At 41.9% G+C, this 21,018-nt stretch overlaps 3 protein-coding genes across 6 annotated transcripts in view; 2 read left to right on the forward strand and 1 right to left on the reverse strand.

The window, feature by feature from the left end:
* get1 (guided entry of tail-anchored proteins factor 1) lies at positions 1 to 13,845 on the reverse strand. 2 transcript variants are annotated; one of them, XM_037980960.1, is made up of 6 exons: positions 13,830 to 13,845; positions 3,611 to 3,742; positions 2,681 to 2,846; positions 1,863 to 1,930; positions 1,648 to 1,762; positions 1 to 274 (listed from the first exon to the last, which is right to left on the reverse strand). In XM_037980960.1, the coding sequence occupies exons 2-6, from the start codon at positions 3,686 to 3,688 to the stop codon at positions 201 to 203; spliced, it is 501 nt and encodes a 166-aa protein (XP_037836888.1). In that variant the 5' UTR covers positions 3,689 to 3,742; positions 13,830 to 13,845; the 3' UTR covers positions 1 to 200. The 2 variants fall into 2 exon arrangements, with proteins under 2 accessions (XP_037836888.1, XP_017275559.1); XM_017420070.3 differs by lacking the exon at positions 13,830 to 13,845 and adding an exon at positions 7,693 to 7,892.
* On the forward strand, positions 6,980 to 11,035 carry si:ch73-281n10.2 (uncharacterized protein LOC561719 homolog). Its single transcript, XM_017420071.3, has 6 exons — positions 6,980 to 7,142; positions 8,027 to 8,056; positions 9,930 to 9,959; positions 10,052 to 10,090; positions 10,182 to 10,298; positions 10,383 to 11,035. Exons 1-6 carry the CDS (start codon positions 7,128 to 7,130, stop codon positions 10,461 to 10,463), a joined length of 312 nt encoding a protein of 103 aa, XP_017275560.1. The 5' UTR covers positions 6,980 to 7,127; the 3' UTR covers positions 10,464 to 11,035.
* Positions 13,298 to 21,018, forward strand: part of brwd1 (bromodomain and WD repeat domain containing 1) — a 25,903-nt gene continuing 18,182 nt past the window's right edge. The window contains exons 1-9 of one of the 3 annotated variants that reach the window (XR_005234337.1): positions 13,298 to 13,539; positions 13,672 to 13,730; positions 13,857 to 13,886; positions 14,129 to 14,188; positions 15,131 to 15,281; positions 15,449 to 15,547; positions 16,557 to 16,717; positions 16,820 to 17,041; positions 20,255 to 20,355. Coding sequence is in view for 2 of the 3 variants with exons in the window: in XM_017420038.3 (XP_017275527.1) it covers positions 13,503 to 13,539; positions 13,672 to 13,730; positions 13,857 to 13,886; positions 14,129 to 14,188; positions 15,131 to 15,281; positions 15,449 to 15,547; positions 16,557 to 16,717; positions 16,820 to 17,041; positions 20,255 to 20,355 (920 nt within the window). In the remaining variant the exon portion in view is untranslated. The remainder of the gene's footprint in view (positions 13,540 to 13,671; positions 13,731 to 13,856; positions 13,887 to 14,128; positions 14,189 to 15,130; positions 15,282 to 15,448; positions 15,548 to 16,556; positions 16,718 to 16,819; positions 17,042 to 20,254; positions 20,356 to 21,018) is intronic. The other 2 variants (XM_017420038.3, XM_017420039.3) reach the window with 2 other exon arrangements.

Genomic DNA, 21,018 nt, shown 5'->3' on the forward strand with positions numbered 1-21,018 from the left:
TACACACTTCTCTTCTTTTATTAAAAAGAAATTGCAACATTCTAAAACAGATTTCTGGACACATCCATGCAAGAAAAATAACAAACACAAAATAGTAATAAATGCTGCAAATGGAGAGCAGCTTTTATCTTTGTTCCGATCAGCAGACAGAAAACTGAGCTTTTACTTTACAAAAAACAACAAAAAAAAAGAAGAGTTCTTTAGCTGATGGCATTAAGCCCCAGTGTGACCACTTTGTTGCAAACCACCAGCCAGCACGTGATTCCCACACCACCTGAAAGAAGGGGGACAAAGCAGACGGGAAACTTTAGAGCACATGAATCTGTCCTGCCATTAGTTTGCACGAAAAAAGAAACAGCCATCGGACAAACATGGCGCTCGTACAGAAAGATTTGACACCCCTGGAATCGGTTGTCTTCGTGCTCGACGTCAGGCTGTGAGAACTGTCAGGAGGGCTGTCTCCTCTACCGCTCACCTGAGGGTTCCTGTGTGTGTGTGTGTGTGTGTGGGGGGGGGGCACACCTTCCTATCGCCTGGGAAACATGTCTCCTCCCTCCCCCATCCTGTGATGAATTGCCTTTTCCGTGCAGGTCACCCCGCTGCCTGAATCAAACTCTAATCTAGGCTACCCTCTGAGTTTTTTAGATTTTGAACCCACGTTTTGCTCGTTTACTTGTTTACATTTTTAATCTGTTGACTCATCTTGGATGCTGTTGGAGCAGCTCGTCTCCTTCTGTTGGAATTACTTAATTTAAGCTCCTGTCTCTTTAAACTACATAAATCCACACTTTTCACAAATCTTTCTTTTCTTTTTTTTTCTCCAGTCAATTCTTGGGCCATTTTCAACATCCAAATGCAAAAATTTGATGTACATCTATAATTAATACTACTGTAAACTTAATGTTTTTTTTGTTTTTTTTTTTAATAAAATTTGTAAAACTGCGCCTAGGCATAAGAAAGAGTCAAGACTCTTAATTAGGAGTGTTCGGGTCTTCTTAAATAAAACATGATGTTTTGTAAAACTGTTACCTTTGATTGTAAAGTAAAAAGCAGCGTCAGTGGCTAACATGTTCCAAACATCCATCCATTCATTTTATTTAACTGCTTCTCCTTTCCAGGTCATGGGGAGCTGGTGCCTATCTCCAGGCGGGGGACACCCTGGACGGTCACAAGTCCATCACAGGGACACATAGAGACAAACAAGACAAACAACCATTCTCGCTCTCACTCTCACTCACACCTACGGATACTTTTAAGAGTCATCAATTAACCTAACATGCATGTTTCTGGTCTGTGGGAGGAAACCGGAGCACCAGGAGTAAAAAAAAAAAACTACTAAGTTTTCAAAATGTCACATTCTATTGGTTATTTACAACATCTGGACAGCTGCTAAGAAACACGAGGGCTGTCGTTGGGTTCTGTGGCCCCGTTAGCGTCGGCCAGTTACAGAACAACGTGGAAACCGATCAATATTTGCCATAATCATCAAAGACCGATAGTTCTGGTGCCGTGTGTTAGGAGGCAACTTGAACGCACGAACATTCCTGACGCTCTGTGAAGCGCAGCACGATGCTAAATGAGCCGCTCTTGTACACAACGTCGAAAAGCGTTTCACGATCCGTTTAACGGGAAGACGGGGCTGGCTACCTGCCACTCCTGTCGGAAAAGCCACCAGTCGCTCCACGGGGGCGATCCACTTGCTGGGGACCACAGTCACCGGATCAGAGTAGTACTTCCATATCAGTGAGATCATCAGAGCAGCCTGGAGAGGGAGAGGAAAGGGACGTTTACTTTAAATCACAAGTAGTACCGGCTTTACAGGGATAAAAGGAAAACGGCCTGAATAGCAAGTCTCCACCTACCTGCAGTATGTAAAAGACAATGTTCACAACCCATTTCATTTTGGCTTGTTGAGCTGTTCTCGACTGCACTGCAAAACAGAGATATGCAACAATGTGCTTTTACCTTCAAACAGACAGAACTAATACTTTAATTTTTATCATTTCTGAGTCATTAAACAAATCGAACTGAGGGCAGTGACCTAAGACCAGGCAACTTGCTTTATTTTTATCATATATTACAAAATAACGTAAAGGAAGGTTTTACAAAAGTGCATTATTAGCAAGCTTCTGGGACAAAATGTGTCTAATACCATAAAAAATTCATTTCATAAAACACTCTGTTTAGGTTGTAGAGAGCATACAAAGACTTTTCATTCAAATATAAGAGGGCTACGATGGATAAACTCAGTGGCTGAGATCACAGTCGTTAGTTTGGCAGATACAGAAGCACCACGAGAGCTGCTCTTCCAGCCCGTTCACACGATGATCCTGAGGCAGCAGCTGTTCTCAGCCACTTCCTTCAGTTACTGGTTCTAAAGTGTGCTGCAGCAGACCTACACAGCTGCTGAAGGCGCTCTGTGTGCCATTTAGAGCTAAAATGATTGTTTTACGGCCATAAGCTGTTTGCTGTGCTGACGTTTGTTGCGCTTGCCGCTGCACGGCAGCCATGCAATCAACGAGTCACCAGCTCATGTTAACAGGCGTAGATAGGCACCGATGCTTTGAAACGCCAGGTTTACTTCACTCCTGTGTGCTTCTCGAAGACAGTCTGGCGCTAATCATCTTACATTCTCAGTTCCTCCTGAATTAGTCAACTTGTGTGTTGCTTTGGCTCTCACCGTGGGTCTTCAGCTTGTCTGTCGTTTTGTTAATTTTGCGCTCCAACCTAGCATATCTCGCAAACTCGTCCATCATGCTGATGGAGGACTGCTCCTTCTTCATCTGCTGGATCTCAGCCCTCATCTCATTCTCCTGCTCAGCGTCTTTCTGCACCAGCTTTGAGAGCTTGGAAAGTTGGAGGAGAAAGGACAGTTACAGAGCAAACAGAGCAGACAAACAAGGCTGAATTACATGTTATATATTATACAAATTACACATGGGAATATCAATGGTTTAGACCAGATGTTTTCAAACCGTAAGAGGGACCTCCCAAGGTGGTATCCAAACAAACTGAGGTGATGATGAGTGAATGGAGGTGAGAAAAGTATGTCTGTACTGCAATCAAAGGGCTTAGATACATCTCTTCTGAGGAAATTATACTGTCTTTCCCCCAAAATTATAGATTACATGTAGTTTAAATATGCCCAGCAAGAACACATGAATGATTAGGGACACTTGCTAAGTGTGCAACATGGTGGATTTATCCCTGACTTCACCATAAGGGAGGTTGTTGAATGAAGAGCATCCTTGTTGGCACGAAAGCTAAGCTGTACACAAATAACCATTACAAGTGTTATTATCATTGAGTTAATAATCCAATAATAATGGCTTCTTCATCTTGAACTGTGATAAGTGGCTATATTTAATTCCTACGTATTTTTCTGTAGTTACTGGATGAAGAAAAAAACAAGACGCACTCTGCTGTAGCTTAGCCTTGTTTTAGCCCATTCAAAGTAAGCTAGCTCACGTTAGCTTTAGGCTAAGCTAGCTGGTAGTAAACAAAAGATTTTCCGCTTGACAGACGACGCCGACAGTGACAAAAACAAACTAGGCAAAGCATTTCCTGTCTCCTTTTTTTGTGCAAGCACCATTCTCACCCCCTAACTTACAAAAGACGATATAGTCGGCAGGAGTGTTTTCATGAGGTTGCAGAGAAACACGGAGCTGAGAACCAGGAACCACGCCATGTTTTGAACCCGTTCTTCCACAGTCAGTCTCCTCCTCACGGCTGCGTGGAGCTGCTGCGGATTCACACGGAGAGGACAGAGAGTGTGCTCAGCGCGCTTTTACCAACTCGAGGCTGTGTTTAGAAAGAAAACTACACCTCAAAGACACAAAACTAATAGTACAGCACTCCTTGCATTAGATGGTTTCTGTTAACATGTTGCGTCAGGTTTCAATTCAGCACATTTAGTTGTGATTTAGATTGACGATGGACACTACAGAGAGTCTTATTCTCAATATTTGGCGATTGAAGTACATAATTTTACAGATTTATTTGGTCCAAGTGACATTTTGTCACGGTAGCTGTATTATGGCAAGCCCTTGTGCCATATATTCAAACCAAACTATCTATCTATCTCTATCTATCTATCTATCTATCTATCTATCTATCTATCTATCTATCTATCTATCTATCTATCTATCTATCTATCTATCTATCTATTTATCTATCTATGACTATTAATTCCCAGGGAAATTTGATTTTCATGAAGGCATCCAGGTACTTCAAAAAATTACAAAAGTAGCAAAAAAAACTATAAAAATAAAATACAAAAACAAAACAAAGTAGTCCTATAGGAAAGAAATATATAAGTAAAAAAATGGAAGATGTTCTCAAAAGAAGTTCTTCATAATGACACATTACTGCTTCTATCACTACCACCGCCAATAGTAATGATATATAATATCAGTATTAACAATAGTAACAATAATATCAATATGTACAAAACTGTGTGGCTTGGTTAGAAATTTGATTTTTTAGTATTGTGGCATATATATTATCTGTGAATGACAGTACTGAAATATCTGTGAGTGATCGTGACCACAAATATCCAAATTAACCTGATATTTTAACACGAAATGTGCAAATCGAAGCTGTGCGTGATGATATTAGAAATGTGCAGCCAGATCAGTTTGTTAGTCCTGATTGGAGATCTCAGGTCTAATGAGGGTGGAGAAATGGTGGAGTTTGATGGCAGCAGGCAGAAATGATTTCCTGTTTTGGTCCTGGGAGCATCTGGGGTGAACGAGTCTGCTGCTGATCCAGCTCTTGAGCTTGTCTATGGTTTTATGGAGGGGGTGGGAGTTCTCGTTCATGACTGCCAGCATTCTCTCCCTAACCACCTCCTTCAGGCTGTTGAGCTGTGAGCCAACAACAGACACAGTGAACGCTTTTATGTTCTGTTCTGTTATTACTTCATGTCACAAGAGGCCGCTACTGTGACAGCAAAGGGCAGAAGAGACTTTGTTAATGAAAATAACAGAGTACGATGCAAACGATACAAGACAACATCATATCCTGTGATGGTATCTGTGCGGGTTCTATAATAAAGTTTGTGAGTTTAACCGTTGTCTCCTATTTTCATTATAACCGCTTTGAGTCCCAGCTTCCTATACCGTTTACACCGTGGTGGAAAATGTTTGACAATTACATGCTCATCATAAATGCTACCAAAGAGGCATGGCCGAATGAAAGAGGACATGCTGTTTTATTACACTGCTTAGGACCAGAGGGACAGCATATGTTCTACACACTACTGTAACAAGAGAAAACATTTAATGGCTGCACTTGAAAGACATTTTGTCTCCAAAGTTAATATATTGGCGTGCAGACACACATCCAGAAAACGGGTTCACGATGAAACGTGAGCCATGTCCCCAAGCTCGAAGCTTTAGCTGCACCACTTGGTTTTGGACTGATAGAAGGTAAACTTAGAAAAGATTAACTCATTGCTAATGCTAACCTCAGTGCTGTGAAGGATAGGTTGCGCAAATGAAACACCAAGGACAGATACAGCAGAGGAAATTAACTGTTCTGCAAAAGGAAAGACATACACCAAAAGACTGTGTGATGAAATAAGTTGGTTTAAAATGAAGCTGGTGAAAAAAAAATGAAACAATGTGAACAAAAGTCTTGTGATCTTGAGATCCTTTTAGTTGTAATTTTGTGTTTTATGAAGAGGTTTTTCTTTGATATTAGAACTTCTGCCAACTGAATGGTTGAAGATAAATTGTAAATATTTGCATCACAGTAATACTAGTCTTTATGAGAAAGTACAACTTTTACTTAAAGTGAATGAGGTTGTTTGGGTAACAGGGGAGATGTGTTTTCAGGTTTACACAGTAAATGCATTTCTGTTCTGTTCCTGTTATTACTTCTTGTCACTAGAGGGTGCTACTATGGCAGCATAGGGCAGAAGAGACTGTGTGAGAAGAAGAAATACAGAGTAAGATACAGATGAGATGAGACATTGTATTCTCTAATGGCATCTGATGCCATAGGACTGTAATAAAGTCTATGAAATTAACAATCGTCTCCTATTTTCATTACTGTCGCCACAACAAGCATCGTATTGCATACGACCTCAACCTTCAGCTGAGAATCTTGTTATATATTTTGGGGATGAGTCTTAGCTACTATCACACCAAACAGACACACAGGATTGACTCAATAGTCAGTGCAAAAGTTTTAAGCAAAAATCTTGTGCAGTGAGCAACACTTAAAATGTGTTGTGTGGCTGTAACAGATTTTTTATTTTTTTTTGATAATAGCCACCTCAAAGTTTGGCACAATATTTTTGAACGTGACAGAATTATAGGCATTTTTGTTGTCTCTAAGGGCTGTTGGCTGTGGCAGCCATCTTGAATCGAGTTGACTCCAAAAAAGGAATCGGTTGTAGACCGGTGATTTCTCTCTGTTTCATTCAACTTTGTCGAGCTTTGTCGGTTCATGAGATGCCGCAGTAACAGACAGACGAACAGCGATAAAAACATTATCACTCTAATAATTATTTAGCATTTAAACTTTTCGAAGGCATGTCCCATTTTGTCATATAATCTATTACAAGAGGTAGGCAGAAACTTTCATTTCAGATGTCTATCATTCGTCCTGGGAAGTAATCACATTTGAGGTACATGAAATGCTGGCTGCAGAAAGCACAATAGCCAGAAGCTAACATGTTTATTTAATAAATATGAGCTACGGTGAGCAACTATTATATGATGAGTCGGCTTGCCATAACCCACCTCTCCTCTTAAGCAGCACACGCCCTCTCGTGCACGCTTCCTCCCTCAGTTAAACAGACTGATTGGCATCCCATCCTGCCCACACAGGTAAGATGTTGTTATTCAAAATCACGCTGCCTTGACCTCAAAGCCAATCACTGGAAGCAATGGGCGGAGATTGACTCTTCCTGCTAGGTTGGTAGGATAAGGGATAAAATATACCGAAGGGGGTATCCAATCCGGTTTGAGCTAGCTCTTGGTACTGGTCGGACCTTAATGTCATGTAACATACACACGTTGCTCCGGAGGCAGAGGTGTGCGGGCTGACCCAAATCTTCCTGCAGTTCTGTGTTAGCTAACACTAAAAGGCTCGGTTGTTCCGCCGTCAACTAAGCTACAATGGGGAGGAAAAAAGTAAGTGTACACGCGTGGGTTAAAGTGGGTAAACTGTGTATTTGTTGAAGGTTTTTTTATGTTAAGCCACATAGTCCTTTCTGTCGTGTTTTTTTTTCCTTTTCGTTGCGGTTGTAACGTGAACGCCTCGCTGCGGACGTGCACGTTTGGAGTCTGGTGCGTTCAGGTCGGTCGTGTTCAAACAGGGAAGTGGCGCCTTTTTTTTCTTTCTTTCTTTTACTCTGCGGGCCAACATACCTTTACATGGAAACAAGTTTGAGATTTGCACAGTCACGTCGTGTGGTCGGAATACACCCTCGTTTGTTTTCTTATTTTTTTTTTCTTTTTTTAAAAAAAATTTCCACGAAGTGTTGCGTGTAGGTTTAACACGTGAACCGATCAAACAAACGAGCGTAACCGTCCACCGTTGAGGAACTGGTTTTAACTTAAAGTAATTTTCGGTCGTGAACGCCACAGGTCAGGTAAGCGCGTGAGCTATCCCTGTGACGTTGGGTATAAATTAACTGTGTTTTATATATGTGTTTTCTGCCCGCGTTGTTGAGATTTTAACCTGTTCTTGCCGTGAAAGCGGTGTTTAAAGGTGTCCGGTCATCATGGCAGCTGAGGTGGAAAACACAGCGACACAGCTGGTCGTTTTTAAACACGAGCTCGCAGCACAGAGAAGGCATCTGTGGCTGATTGAAAACGAAGAGAAAACTCTTTAAAAAATTCTTGGGAAAGTTAGAAACGCCCCTGACCGCATTATCCTACAGATTACATAATAAATTAGTGACTTCATGTGAAGGAGAGCGGCCCATCCCCCTCCCTTTGCATCACACACCCACTTTAGCTCACACATGAGTGGTTCTTTTTCAAAGCTTGTTCTTTTTTTTTTTGTCTTACAGGCTACCAATGATGTGGATGCAACTGCAGAGGTAAGTAGGTCTAAAGACATCTTAACCTGGAAAGAGTTTGTTCTACTTTCTGTGTTCGCTGTGAAAACAACAAAACGAGGGAAGGAGGGTGTTTATTCTGCAAAAAAACAGACTTTTGCATACTTTAGTGCAACCTGTTTTTAATCCACGGAAGACATAGACGCATCAGGGGTGACATGCTTTGGTAATTTTGAAGTGATGTTTAGTGGAAAGGTTGTGAACAATTAATAGGTTGCCAGAGTTTTAAGTTTTTACACGTTAAGGGCTAATCTGAATGCAGCCAAGAACGGCATGGATCGACGATGCCTCGGAGCAACTGCGGTCTCAGAAACTGTCCTGACGGTTCACGTGAACTCTGTTTCAGAGACCTTTACGCCTTTTTCTGTGGGTCTTTGCACGCGAAAGCAGCAGCAGTTAGCCGTAGCACTTCTGGTGTGCATTCGCCAGGGAGTCTCCAAAGTGTTTCAAAACGTCCACTGAGGGGGGGTTCAAGAGGTGAGAGGCGTACAGTCTTGTCCCTTGAATTTTAAATATGTTGGGGGGGGGGGATCTAGGGCAACTCTCTTCTGAAAATGGCAGTTTTGGACTTCTCGAACCCTTTTCAGTTTCGTCACAGAAGCCGTTTTGAGAGCATTAAAGCTGGGGGTTTTTTTACGCCGACGCGGCAGCTCTTCTCTGACCAGAAACATGTCCGGGTATAATATTAAAAGCTGCCTCAAACCATAATTTCTAAAGCGTACTCCTGTAGACTAAATCATAAACATGAGGCTGGCTACCGAGGTGGGTACAAAGCAGCCTGAGGTGGACCACAAAAAATTTGCACGGCCTAGAATACAACTTTGCCGCTCCAACGCAGCCCAGTCACAAACGCTTAGCATTCAGTGAGACTACAACAACAACAAAAATGGCCAGTCGATGGCGTCTGTGTAACCGCGATGATAGCTGGAAGGCGGAAACCCACCAAAGTCAGCTTTTGAAGAGGACAGGCCGTTATTACAGTCTGGGGAGACACTTCCAGGGGAGATTTTGCCGTTTTAAAAACGACTCCAATCCTCTAAATGTTATAGCGGTTTCGGCAAACGCTAATTTAATAAACGTTTACGGACGTGTTAGGAAACTCCTGTGCACAGTGACCCCCGGCTGCACCAGAAGTGCTACAGTCAGCCGCTGCCACGCTGTGCCTTGCTTAAAACGCCTTGTAAGTAACCATGCGGCGGGCAAACGACGGTGACGTAACAGTTTATAAAGCAGCGTCCGCTTGAGCGGCTACGAAAGGTTTTACGGCTGCAGTAGTCCACTTTAGTCTCAGTCGTATTTGGACTACCTGTTAGCTTAAATTCTCCAAACTGAGGCCCTTCAAACAGCTAGCTGCAATGGGTGAGTTAATTACTAACTTGTATTTTACTGGAATCCTCTTCAAAATGGCTGAACTATGCCTTTTAAGGCTGCACAAGATTTGGGAAAACGAGCCGTATCGTTGTTGACTAATTTGATTTAGATTTGACCCAATCTCTTTGCTTTCTTTCCTACTTTTCCTCGCGACACGTTTTCTGAATGTTTTGGCATCTCAACCTAAATCAGGTGTGGGCGTTTAGGTCAGTGTCGGCCCATCTGATTGGTCAACTGTTTCATTAAGGTGTTACAGTACATTCGTTTTAATGATCTAGTTTTAATTTTAGATTAGCTGGAACCTAAATGTTGATCTTTGCCCAGCAGAGGCCAGTAGAAACTACAAACTGAGTCCAGCTTTGCAGAAAAAGCACTTACACTTCATTACTCCATGTTAAACAAAAAAAAAACAAGGATTTTTAAAGTTTTATAAGAATATTTGACTTTTAAAGAATTTACTGAGCCTCCTTTTTTTCCCCTCCAGCCAAGGCGAAAGTCTCAAAGGTTGTCAGAAGTAAGTTCTAAAACATTAATTTAAATAACGTGTAAATTCCACTTTAGCAAAACGCATTGTTGTTGATTTATTTGTAATGTGTTCGCTTACAGAAAGAGACGCAACCGAAACCGCAGCCAGAAAAGAAAAAGGTACAAAAATCCGTCTCCTCGTTGCACAATCTCCGTTCAAACTTTAGCTCACTGGTCCGTGTCACGACCCCGGGTTTGTTCTCCGTGGCAGGCACCGCCGAAGACCAAGAAGGTGAAGGAGGCGACAAAGGCCAAGGCCGAGGAGAAGCAAGAAGCCCAGGCTGAGACCGAAACTCCTGCGGAAAACGGGGAAGCCAAAGTCGAGGAGGTACAAGCAGTTTGCCTAATCTTATTTACCTTTTTCTTAAGAGAACGGAGACATAAAGCACGTTTCCCCTCATCCTCCTGACAGGCTGCAGGCGATGAGCAGGCCGAAGAGAAGGAGGACAAAGCTGAGGAAGAGGAGGAGGAAGAGAAGGAAGCAGCAGAGTAGCGTTACCTGCGCCTCCATGTTTGTGTTGTAAAATGCAGAGAGTATTTTTAGCTACTATTTTCTAAATTGTTTTTAGGGGTGTGATTGTTTCGTTTTTTTGTTTTTTCGTTGTTGTTGTTGTTTTTAAAATATATATACAACATCAATCACAGTTTCAGAGCTTTTGTAAAAGAGGACTTTCTGTCATCATGTTCTTATTTTGTCACATTCCTGCATCGGGAATGGGAGGGTTCAACGGGAATAGGAAGCTGGGATTGACAAACTGTTATGTCCGTCAGATGAGGGGGACAAACCGTATTCTGTGCTTAAAGCTCTTTCTTTCACTCTCAGTAAAAAAGGATTTTTTTTTTGTATTGTTATCATTAATTTTCTGGCACACTTGAGAGCAATCAAACCCAACAAGTGTTTTCCCAGCTTTAAACGAGGAGCAACATGGAATTGGTGTCTTTAGCCTGTGCGTTTTGGGAATTCCTTCATCAATGTACAGTTTCCATCTTTTTAAAGAAAACCTTTTTTTTTTGTTATGGATGGTATAAAATGCCAATTAAAGTGGGGAATTTCTTCGTATCGCATTTCTCATTTCAGCCTACTGTATTGTCTTAAATGTGCATTAATGTTATTGTTAAAAATCACTTTGTTTTCCTCTGTCTTCAATCGAGTGGCCAAATACTTTATACATGAAGCAAGACTGCATTACACATAGTAGTCTGGTCTATTATAGTAATTTACAATATTGATAATGCAATGCTATTAGTCATTGTACAGTGATCTGTTAAAAAGAACTAAAGTTTTATTAGTAGAAAAAAACACCTTGTAAGTGGACCATAATCACAAAGAACAGCCATAAACTCATGTTGTGACTGAAATATTACATTTAGAGTTAAAAACAGTTTTCTCATTGAGCTATCAGAAGCAGTCTGGGTTAAAGCAGATTAGGTTGACTAGTTTATATAAGTTTATTTCCTTAAAACATGCTAATAACAGTACAGGGATGAGCTGAGATTTTCTTTGTGACTTTATTGAAGAAACATAATAACTGGGCATCTTACAAGCTGAAATAATGAGCATGTTGAAACTAGACGGTTGCAATATGGCTCAAAGTAAACTTACATCAAACTTTTCGGTTGTTTTATTTCCCGATACAGAGAACAACTTGTAAGCAGCATTTAGTGCTAACATTTTTGCTCTTGATTTTATGGGACAGACCTACGCAAAACTTAAAGCGAAATGAAAATGTGAAAAGCGTGGCGCGCCTTTGCATTCAGCCTCCGATTCCTCCTAACTAAAATCTAATTAGGTGCCTTCAGAAGTCATGGGGGAGTCCAGCTGTGAGTAATTTAGTCTCAGTGTAAATACATTGATTCTGTCCATGTTGATTTATTAATATAACACAAATTAAAACGATAAAAGTTGACCAACATGTTTCATTGTCCAGACAAATGAAAGAGCAAAACAAAGAACGAGTAAAGCTAAAATATAATACAGAAACATAGTGAAGGCCTCAGGGGTTTGTTACAGAGCATTAGTGATCAAACAGCATCATGAAGACCAAGGAACACACCATACAGCTCAGGGATAATGTTAAGAGGATTTAAAGCAGGATTGGGTTAAAAAAAAAAAAGTATCTAAAATTTTCATTATTTCGCCGAACATTATCCAGAACCGAACAGAGTCCGACCCAGCTGCAAATCTACCAAGACGCCGAGCTCCAGAGCTGTGCCTCTAACCTCGTGGTGTCCACTCCTGGTCCTGGAGGGCTTCTATCCTGCAGGTTTTACATGTTTCCCTGCTCTTCAAGTTCTGCAGAAGCCCATTAACCCTTCATTCATTCAGATCAGGTGTGTCAAAGCAGAGAAACAACTGAACCATGCAGGACAGTGACCCTTCAGGATCAGGACTGGACACCACCAGTTTACAGGGAGTAAAAAGGAACCAGAACAAACTGGAGTCCATAAATGCAAAACCTGTGCCATGAAAAATACAACTAGTATTCCAACGCCTGTTTTTATTACGACACAGGTCTGACCCCATGTTATAGGTAAGTGTAGAGAAAGGTTTGAGTAGTTCAAATAAAATATTAAACATTATGGTTAAATAATCTTTCAAAAAATAAATTGCAGGATGTTTTAGTTATTAATGGCTTTATTTTTTTGTACATTGACTATATTATTACAAATACAATGCTAATTCCTGGGGCCAAAAATAAACCCAGATATATTTTTAATTTTACTGTTTTACCTTAGAAAGCAAACCTTTGTTGACCTGATCTGTGAAGCTAAATAATTACATGAAGTCAGTGCATACGGCAATTTTCAGATGTGAGACTTTTTTTTTTTCATCAATAGAGTTCAGAAAGTTGTCCCACGCTCTCCGTGGAAATGGTTTAAGATAAAAATTGCAGTGAAGTGACAGGAAAAAAAAGCTTAAACTGGGTTACATCTTATTTTCTCACAGTACTCAGCATTGACACTTGGACTGGTGACGTGCTCCTCTGTCGCCAATTTACTCATTTTACAGCTTTTTAAAGCCGCCTAAAATAAACGCGTTAATGAAGAAATTAACAACATAAGCTAACGACCATTATCGATGACGTCACACGCAAAACTCACGACCTTGTTGGAAGAAAAAAAAACAAGAGAGGGGGGGGTGTACGTGTCATTACAGCATTATGTGGGTTTTATTTTTAAATATTCTAATTTTAATGTGGCTACAAGCCCGGATAAATTTCTGTTTTGCATTAAAAGTAGCGCGGACGTCGCTAGGCTTCGAGCTAACTTCTACGTGTCTTTTGTTGCCAGATCGCTCCTCCCTGCCCCCTTTTTCCTGTGTTCCTCCGCGGTGGCGGAAGTAAGTCGTATCGCCGAGGCCTCATCCTTCCAATGGCGACTGCAGACGGGCTGAACGGAAAGCGGGAGCAACCGTGGAGGGGGGTCAGCGCCGTGTAGCCGAAATAAATTAAATAAATATATTGCGTCCTCCGTAGCCCGCAAAGTTTGCCCCACGAAATCTGTTTCGCCTCTCCAGACCGCGGCCGATTCCATGGCCAAAAATCGGAACATTTCGCTCCTTGAGTCGGGTAAGCCGCAGAAAGTAAACCCAATTTTGATTTACATGGCTCGAGCTGATTGATTTGCCAACTGCCTTTTTTCTCTCTCTGCCCCCCCACCGCCTCTCTCCGGCTGTTAACGTGCTCACTGTTTGTTTTCAGAGCTGTATTACTTGATTTCTCGTTTCCTAACAACGGGTCCCTGTCGGAGAGCGGCTGAGGTGAGCTGGCGAGCTTCGACTAGCACAGTTTGTTTGTTTAGTTTAGTTTTTTTGTTGTTGTTGTTTTTGAACTGTGACAGTCAATGACGGCTTTCTGACCAGAAACGCGTTCTCAATCCTCCGCAGGTCCTCGCCGGCGAACTAGAGGAGTATCAGGTCGGTATTATCCTCTGCTTGCTATGTGGCTGCTAACTAGCAGCTAGCTTACCCGTCGGCGCTGAGTCTGGCCATAAAACTTACGAACTCAGTCGGCTGTTTAATGCCCCCTTTACGTCCCACTCATTTGACATCACTCGGGCTTTTATTTTTTTTAAAGCTAAATGTGGTCCTGCTTGCTGTTGTCCGAGGTGACTCCGCTTCTTTTTTTTTTTTTTTTATCAAACTCTTGTTTTTGACAGCTCTTGCCAGGAAGATTGGATTGGCTGGGAAACGAGCACCCGAGAACATATGAAGATGTGGTGAGTTTTAACTTTGTATCTATTAGCCTCGTTGTCGACGGTTGTTATTCTCTTCCGACAAGAGGCTGTCTGTGTGTGTGTGTCCATGCTCTGTGCTTGTTTACGGTCTTTGTTCTGCTTCCTTCTGGACTGCTGTCTAAAATCTTCCGACAGCAGAAAGCGATAAACCCGAACCCAGTCCCCGCTGTGTAAACTGTTCAGAGTAAACTTTCGAAAGGCGCCGCGGAAACCCGCATTAAATTGGAGTTTAATATTATTTTGTCCCGGCTGCCGTATTGCAGCGAGGCTGGGTAGTTCGGCTCCTCGCTTTGCCCGAGACAGCAGCTTTACCGACCAATCAGAAGCAGAGTTGCTCCGTCTCTGCGTTATTTTGCTTGTGACCCGTGCTGTGATTGGTCCGTTAAGAAAAAAAGATGCCTTATTTGCATAAAATGCCACGCCTTACGGAGTGAGGCTCCAGAGGAACATGAAAAGAACTACTTTACCAGAAATTTATATGAAGCTGCTACTACTGCGTTCAGACTATTACAAATAAACTAATGCACTTTTATTTGTATATGATATCGTTATCTACTTCATCTAATTGTTAGTCAGATTAAAAAATTGGGTATTTGGAGAGCATCTAAAATGATAGATAGCCTGTAAATTCAGAAGAATGGGTGAGTTTACAGAAACAAAAGCAGGGCCAAAAAAGATGTATTGATTTATAAAAAGATCTCTAACGGAAGTATGGTTATGGAAGCAAATGATGTGGCTGAGTGATGCACATATTTATTGAATGGAGTTTAGAAACAGAGATGAGCTCATTGTTCAGACACAGTTTAGGCCAGCTGTGTTGCCATATATATAATTTTTTTATTGCTAATTTCCATTTCAGTCGTTCGGTCAGCAGTGGTAGTACTTTGTGTCACGTGACTGTTCTTGTTTTGTTTGCCGTGACAGGTTGTGGCCAACAGACACATTTCTCCTGACCATTTGCTCCGGATATGTAAACAAATCGGACCACTCCTTGACAAAGAGGTGCCATCATGCGTCCCGGGTGTACACTCTCTCCTGGGGTCTGGAAAGCAGTCCATGCTCAGGACTGCGAAAGGTACCCCGCCGCCCTGTAAAGCTACAAGCAGAAAGTGTGATGAGCTTCATTATCCTTGATGGTTTACGTTGCCAGGGGTGAAATTTTTGGTTCCCCAGATGCTTCTGGTCTCCCGTTAGATCTCTGTGTGAGCTACCTGTTTTGGTTTTCTTTCCTTTTCTTTCCAGACTGCGACGGTGTGTGGTTGAAAGCTTCGACATATGCAGCCCTTCACCGGGGGAGACCACCAGAGAGGCCTTCGAACAGCAAACAACCTCCACAACTGGGTCGGTCTCACGTCGCTCTGTTCCTCTGTGTGGTAACAAATGAAATGAACCACAGGATGTGCATGAATTGTTGCGTGCGCTTGCTGTTCTGCACTTTCTCTCAAACACTTCATTTAAATTTTTGTTGCCTAGAAGTCATTGACGGCATGTTTTTAATTCAGTGGACTTTACTCAGAATTTTTTTTGTTTTGACTCATTGTTGTTGGCAGATAACTGCCTGCCACGTTTAGTCAGATTATTTCACTGCATCCCACTGGTTATAACGCAAAACTTAAAAAAAATAATTGTAAGTTATTCCCTCAATGTCAGCTTGCTGGATGTGGTCTCTCCTGGTAGCAAGGCACCTTTCGTCTTTACGCTGTTAGGCTGATTCTTGTTAAACCTGTTCGCAGCAGTGTTTTCTATCTGCAGGAACATAAAACACACACACATATGGCTGTAGGATCCTCATGGCTTTCCATGTGAACGTAGAGTAACGACACATTATGTCATGCTTCTCTCAGGATCGGGTTTTGTTTGGAAAGCCCACGTTCAGAAACCTTTTGGTAGATTTTAGCGCAGGTGTTCTCTCTGTTGTGATTGTTATAAAAATGCACATTTTTACGAGCTTGTGTGTGAATTACTGTGAACGATAAATCCAGCTTTTTCTCGATCAAACAGAATTTGTGTTGGTAGGAAAAGTTAAACACGTTCTTTGTCTTCGATGATCACTTTTGCAACGTTTTTTTTACATCGGGGGCAAGTAGACGAAAAATCTGCGAGAGCAGAAATGTTCCTTTGACTTGATGTAGTTGTGTAAAATGACATGATCGATGCAAGAAGGAAACAATTTTAAAAAGTTAAGCTCGATAGGCAAAATAAGATTTATAGTCAAGAAAGACCCGTCAAGAAAGACTCTCTTTCTGTAATGATTTCCCCGTCCCTCTCCACTCTATCCCAATTTAGAATATATTCCGTTGTGATCCAAGCCTTCGTCTTCGTTCTCACGATTTGTCTCATCTTTGAACAGTGAAGGTGTATCGAGGGAGAGAGCTGACCGGAGTGCAGCGCTTCAGCTCCATCAGTCCTATCCACAACTATGAGCACATGCGCCTGCACAGGCGGATACTGGGGCATCTGTCTGCAGTGTACTGTATTGCATTTGATCGCACCGGCCTTCGGATCTTCACTGTAAGCTACAACATGTGCTACGACTTTAAAATTATTTTTTTTTTTTGTCTAAATCTTCCTAAGATGTTTCCCAGTATGAGAGTTTCTTTCTTCTTTTGAAAGGGCTCAGATGATTGTCTAGTGAAGATCTGGTCTTCATTTGACGGAAGGCTTCATTCAACGCTGAGAGGACACGCTGCAGAGATCACAGACTTGGCCGTCAACTATGAGAACACGCTAATTGCTGCAGGAAGCTGCGACAAAACCATCCGTGTGTGGTGCCTTCGTACCTGTGCTCCCGTGGCTGTGCTGCAAGGACACAGTGGATCTATTACCTCCCTACAGGTAATTATTAGAATATATTACTATATTATTTTAACAAAAAGGTCTTTTCTGTCTTTTCAAGTACAACTAGACCAAATTATTTCCTTTTATGCTGTGTTATGCTAAAGTTATTTTATTTTTGGTAGTTAAGCGTCATCCCCCTTACTCACATTGTACCTTTTGGCTCAGTGTAACACTACATTCACTCTGTAGGTCTTAATGCTTAAATACAAATATTTTTTTTGCATGTTTGTTCACATTATAATTTAAACACGACTGTCATCAGACTCCAGTGTGAACCGTGTTCACAGAAGAAGATGTGACGTCACACGCAGCACACTGCGTTTACGGAATTAAACATGGATGTGTGTGCATCGATTTTAAAGTTGTGCAGTCGGGGCTGACTAAATATTAACTTTCTTGCTGGTTTCGTCCATTGTTTATATTTGATATCGCCGCTTCCGCCTGCTCCGGCACAGAATTGAACTTCTGAAACGGGAGCGACGTACTCAGAGTAAAAACAAACTCAAGTATAGTGTGGTATTATTGATACGATCTGACACCAACGCTCGTATCATGCGTTGGTGTAGACTCTCAGTCATCTGGGACATGGCTGATCTAAAAAGTAAAAAAAAAGACTTAGCATCTGGACTTTAAGCCTTAAACTGCATGACGATTGTATCAATATTATCAATTTAGATCAATCTGCACACCCCTACTTCAGTGACATGCAACATGACTGTTCAGACTGAGGTCGCTCTGAAAAACATCAAATATGCATCTTATTTAGTACCAGATCTGAAAGTAACCTGGGTCTGATTTGAAGAATGAAAAATCTGATTTGTCACGTTCAAACTGTCATTAAAAAAAACAAAAAAAACAAACACACATGGGTCACATCTGGAAACAAATTGTTTTGGGGTTGATTTTGCCTGGAGTGTGAACACAGCCTAAGAAATCCTCAGTTTAGCACATCCTGTGGTCCAAACAGTTCCTGTCAGAATAGACTATTCATGCTCATGTTCTTTTGGCAGCTTGCTCTCTATCAGCTAACTTGGCAGGAACCAAAGAAATGAGTTGACTTCATATTTTAAAGGTCCTCTCTGAGTGGTCAGAACCTCTCGTAAGCATAAAGTTGTCTGTGACGATTCAAGACAGTATAGTTGAGATGATTGTTTTTGGCAAAAATTAGTTTTTGGTTCTAAGACTGAGTATTGGCTGCTGATTGCAGTGTGTCAATTGTAAAGATAAACAAAGGAGAATATTGTTCTTGTAACTTTGCTGGGTTTGTGATGTTCTGGGGCTGCAGTGTTTCAGAATCTTGATGTCTTGGGACTAAAACAACATACTTTTCAGCTAAATTTATATGTATATAGTTTATATGACTCATGGTTACATAAGAAGTGAGAGAATGTTTTATTTATTTTTTTCCCCCAATCACACTGATGTCTTTGTCGGCTGTCGTCTTGCTGCCTGTTCTCTCTGCCACTCATTGAACAGACTGCCATCGAGTTGGGCGCCACAGAACAGTGTGAGGGATTGTTTAAAGTTTTTTTTAAATTGTTGAACATTGAGCACCAAGTTGGCCGCAGTTCAACCAAACGAGTAAATGAAGAAAATCTTGAAACGCCACCCTTGTGGTTTTTTGTGTTGAACGCCAAAATGCAACATTTTGAAAAGGATGATGTCATAGCCCCATCTCTAATCTAACTTTCGACCCGAGGGCATCGTCCTCTTATTGTGTTTACATTTCCCACCCAGCGTCCAAGCTTTGTGTGTTCTACACCTTGTTTCCTGTTTTGAGCGCTTTAATAGCAGCAGCCGCAGCTCTGTAAGCTTGCTCAGTCAAGGCGGACTGGAAGCGGTCGGCCTTTGATGGCGACCTTCTCCATGCCCTCAAGGTCCAAAGAGGAAGCTTCTCTCTTACCACTAAACGGGAGATCCTTCCAGGAAACCGCAATGTCCTCCAGCAGCTCAGGGAAGGCGGGGAGCTGCAGGTTCGCCGTCCTAGCGGCCTGGGGCGATTTCTTCCCTTCATAACGAGATCTGGTGGTCTCCGTTACTACTGCAGGCCAGGGGGTGTTGAGCCTGGAGGCACCATGCTCACAGTGGGAGAGGTTTTTGCCCCTCTCCTTCTCATCCCGAGGGACTGAGAAAGATGTGCTGCAAAGCCTGAACACTTGGGATGAAGATTTCCTCATCACCATCATCCTCCTTGGACACGAGCAGCTCAGGGATTTCCTTATCCTCCTCGTAGTCCAGCTTCAGGAAGTCCTCGTCAGGTGTGGTCGCCGCAGCTAAGTCCAGCTGGGAGCCCCAGCTAGCTGTAGCACACAGCTCAGCCTCCACACCTTCGTCCCGCTCGTCTTTGTTGTCAGGCAGCAGCACGCTCGTTGACAGGAATGGGCCTTTACCGAAGTAACTAGCTTTGACATTCTAGCCGTTTTCGTAGAACCTCAACCGTCAACCAGGCGTGTTCCAGCCCGAGGCAGGTCGAGCACACCTGGTGTGGATCCTTGCTCGAGATTTTGCACCTGCAGCCGCAGAGACGAGTCTCTGAGTCCCCACCTCCTCTGGTGTGAGGGGGAGCGGGATCTGTTTCGGAGACTGGTTTGCTAACCGAAAATAGTCTGTGCTGACTGGTGTGAAGAACACGGGAGCAGAAACCATATTAGCTGTTGTGGCAGTACTGAAAAACTAACCTCAACAATAGTCAGGTGCTCTGGTCTGTGGTGAGGCTGGAGCCGAGGAGGGTTAGTTAAATTCGCTCCGATCTGTGGACGGTGAGGCTAGCCTGCTCAGGAGATACACTTTGAAGAGATAGGAGGTTTTTGAATGGTGCTGCTCAATCTACTTAAAGAGTAGGTGATGCAGGTGTCGAGATCACCAGCCAATCAGGATCGGTGTAATGAGATAAAAAATGCTTCTGGGGAATACACAGAGGGGGTGTATCCCATAGTGAGACACTGAAACGAATGCTGTCAATGAGAACATCTAGTGCATGTATTTCACCTTGCTTTCTACCTAATGTTATTTTTAGTGATTTAAAACAATGATTGCTTTATAGACAGAACAGAAAATAAAATTTAACCTTGAAGATGTCAATAGTGGCTCAAGAGAAAGATCAGTGTATTTGTTTCACCCTGAGCTCACCTGGGTGGGATGTTAATAGTCAACCTGCTTAGATGAACCTACATAATGTGTGTCTGATCTGGGAACGTCTTGTGCTCGTAGTTTTCACCGTTTGCCAAGGGCTCCAAACGTTACATGCTGTCCACTGGAACTGATGCTACCGTGTGCTTCTGGCAGTGGGACGTCAACAACATCAACTTCAGGTGAGCAGTGTTTGTTTAATAACTGTGTTTGATTATAAAACTGATATTCAGAAATGTTTTGCTTTAATAATTTATTAACGTTCAAATGAAATGCCTTTTAGGTGTTGTTTAGAAATAGGGGTGGACGGTATAACAGAAATTTCTCTTGTTTTTCTTTGTCATTTTCAATGTAAACGTTTGTGGATTTTTGCTAACTTGTGTCAAGTACAATGTTGTGCTTTTCTCTGCTTTGACAGATCATTAAAGCATTATAATTCTTGACTTTCTTATATATTGCTCACCCTTATTTACAAGCAGTATGTATTGTTGAAACAGCATTTGGAAAAGAAGGTTGCATTATGAACCCATTTTTTGTGCTAAGCTTTAGGTGGTTATGTAAACTGGAGGAAAAATGAAAATTAGAAACACTAAAAGCAAACTGTTCTGCCAGCTTTTATTTATTTATTTTTTTGGTCTCCTGTCTCTGCATCAGCTGCTTCAGTGGCAACAGAAGATTTTTTTTAATGTTTTGGTAAACTAATAAAAACGGACAAAATGTTCTGTTGATACTTTGATGGTTGAGTGAGCAAACAGAATTGAAATGATAGAAATCAGCCGGCTGGAGATTTACCAAAATGCCCCAGAATAACTTCAAAACAACAAGACGCAAAATCCTTTGGTCGG

The sequence above is a fragment of the Kryptolebias marmoratus genome, linkage group LG2, assembly GCF_001649575.2.
Source record: "Kryptolebias marmoratus isolate JLee-2015 linkage group LG2, ASM164957v2, whole genome shotgun sequence".
Taxonomy (NCBI): Eukaryota; Metazoa; Chordata; class Actinopteri; order Cyprinodontiformes; family Rivulidae; genus Kryptolebias; species Kryptolebias marmoratus.

Bases quoted from the DNA above. Each gene is read 5' to 3' on its own strand.
- get1 (XM_037980960.1), bottom strand. From the start codon at position 3,688: ATGGCGTGGTTCCTGGTTCTCAGCTCCGTGTTTCTCTGCAACCTCATG. The intron at 2,847-3,610 runs GTAAGTTAGGGG...CAACTTTCCAAG, and splicing joins TGCCGACTATATCGTCTTTT to CTCTCAAAGCTGGTGCAGAA. The intron at 1,763-1,862 runs GTAGGTGGAGAC...CTCCCTCTCCAG, and splicing joins TTGTCTTTTACATACTGCAG to GCTGCTCTGATGATCTCACT.
- si:ch73-281n10.2 (XM_017420071.3), top strand. The intron at 8,057-9,929 runs GTAAGTAGGTCT...TTTCCCCTCCAG, and splicing joins ATGTGGATGCAACTGCAGAG to CCAAGGCGAAAGTCTCAAAG. The intron at 10,299-10,382 runs GTACAAGCAGTT...TCCTCCTGACAG, and splicing joins GGGAAGCCAAAGTCGAGGAG to GCTGCAGGCGATGAGCAGGC.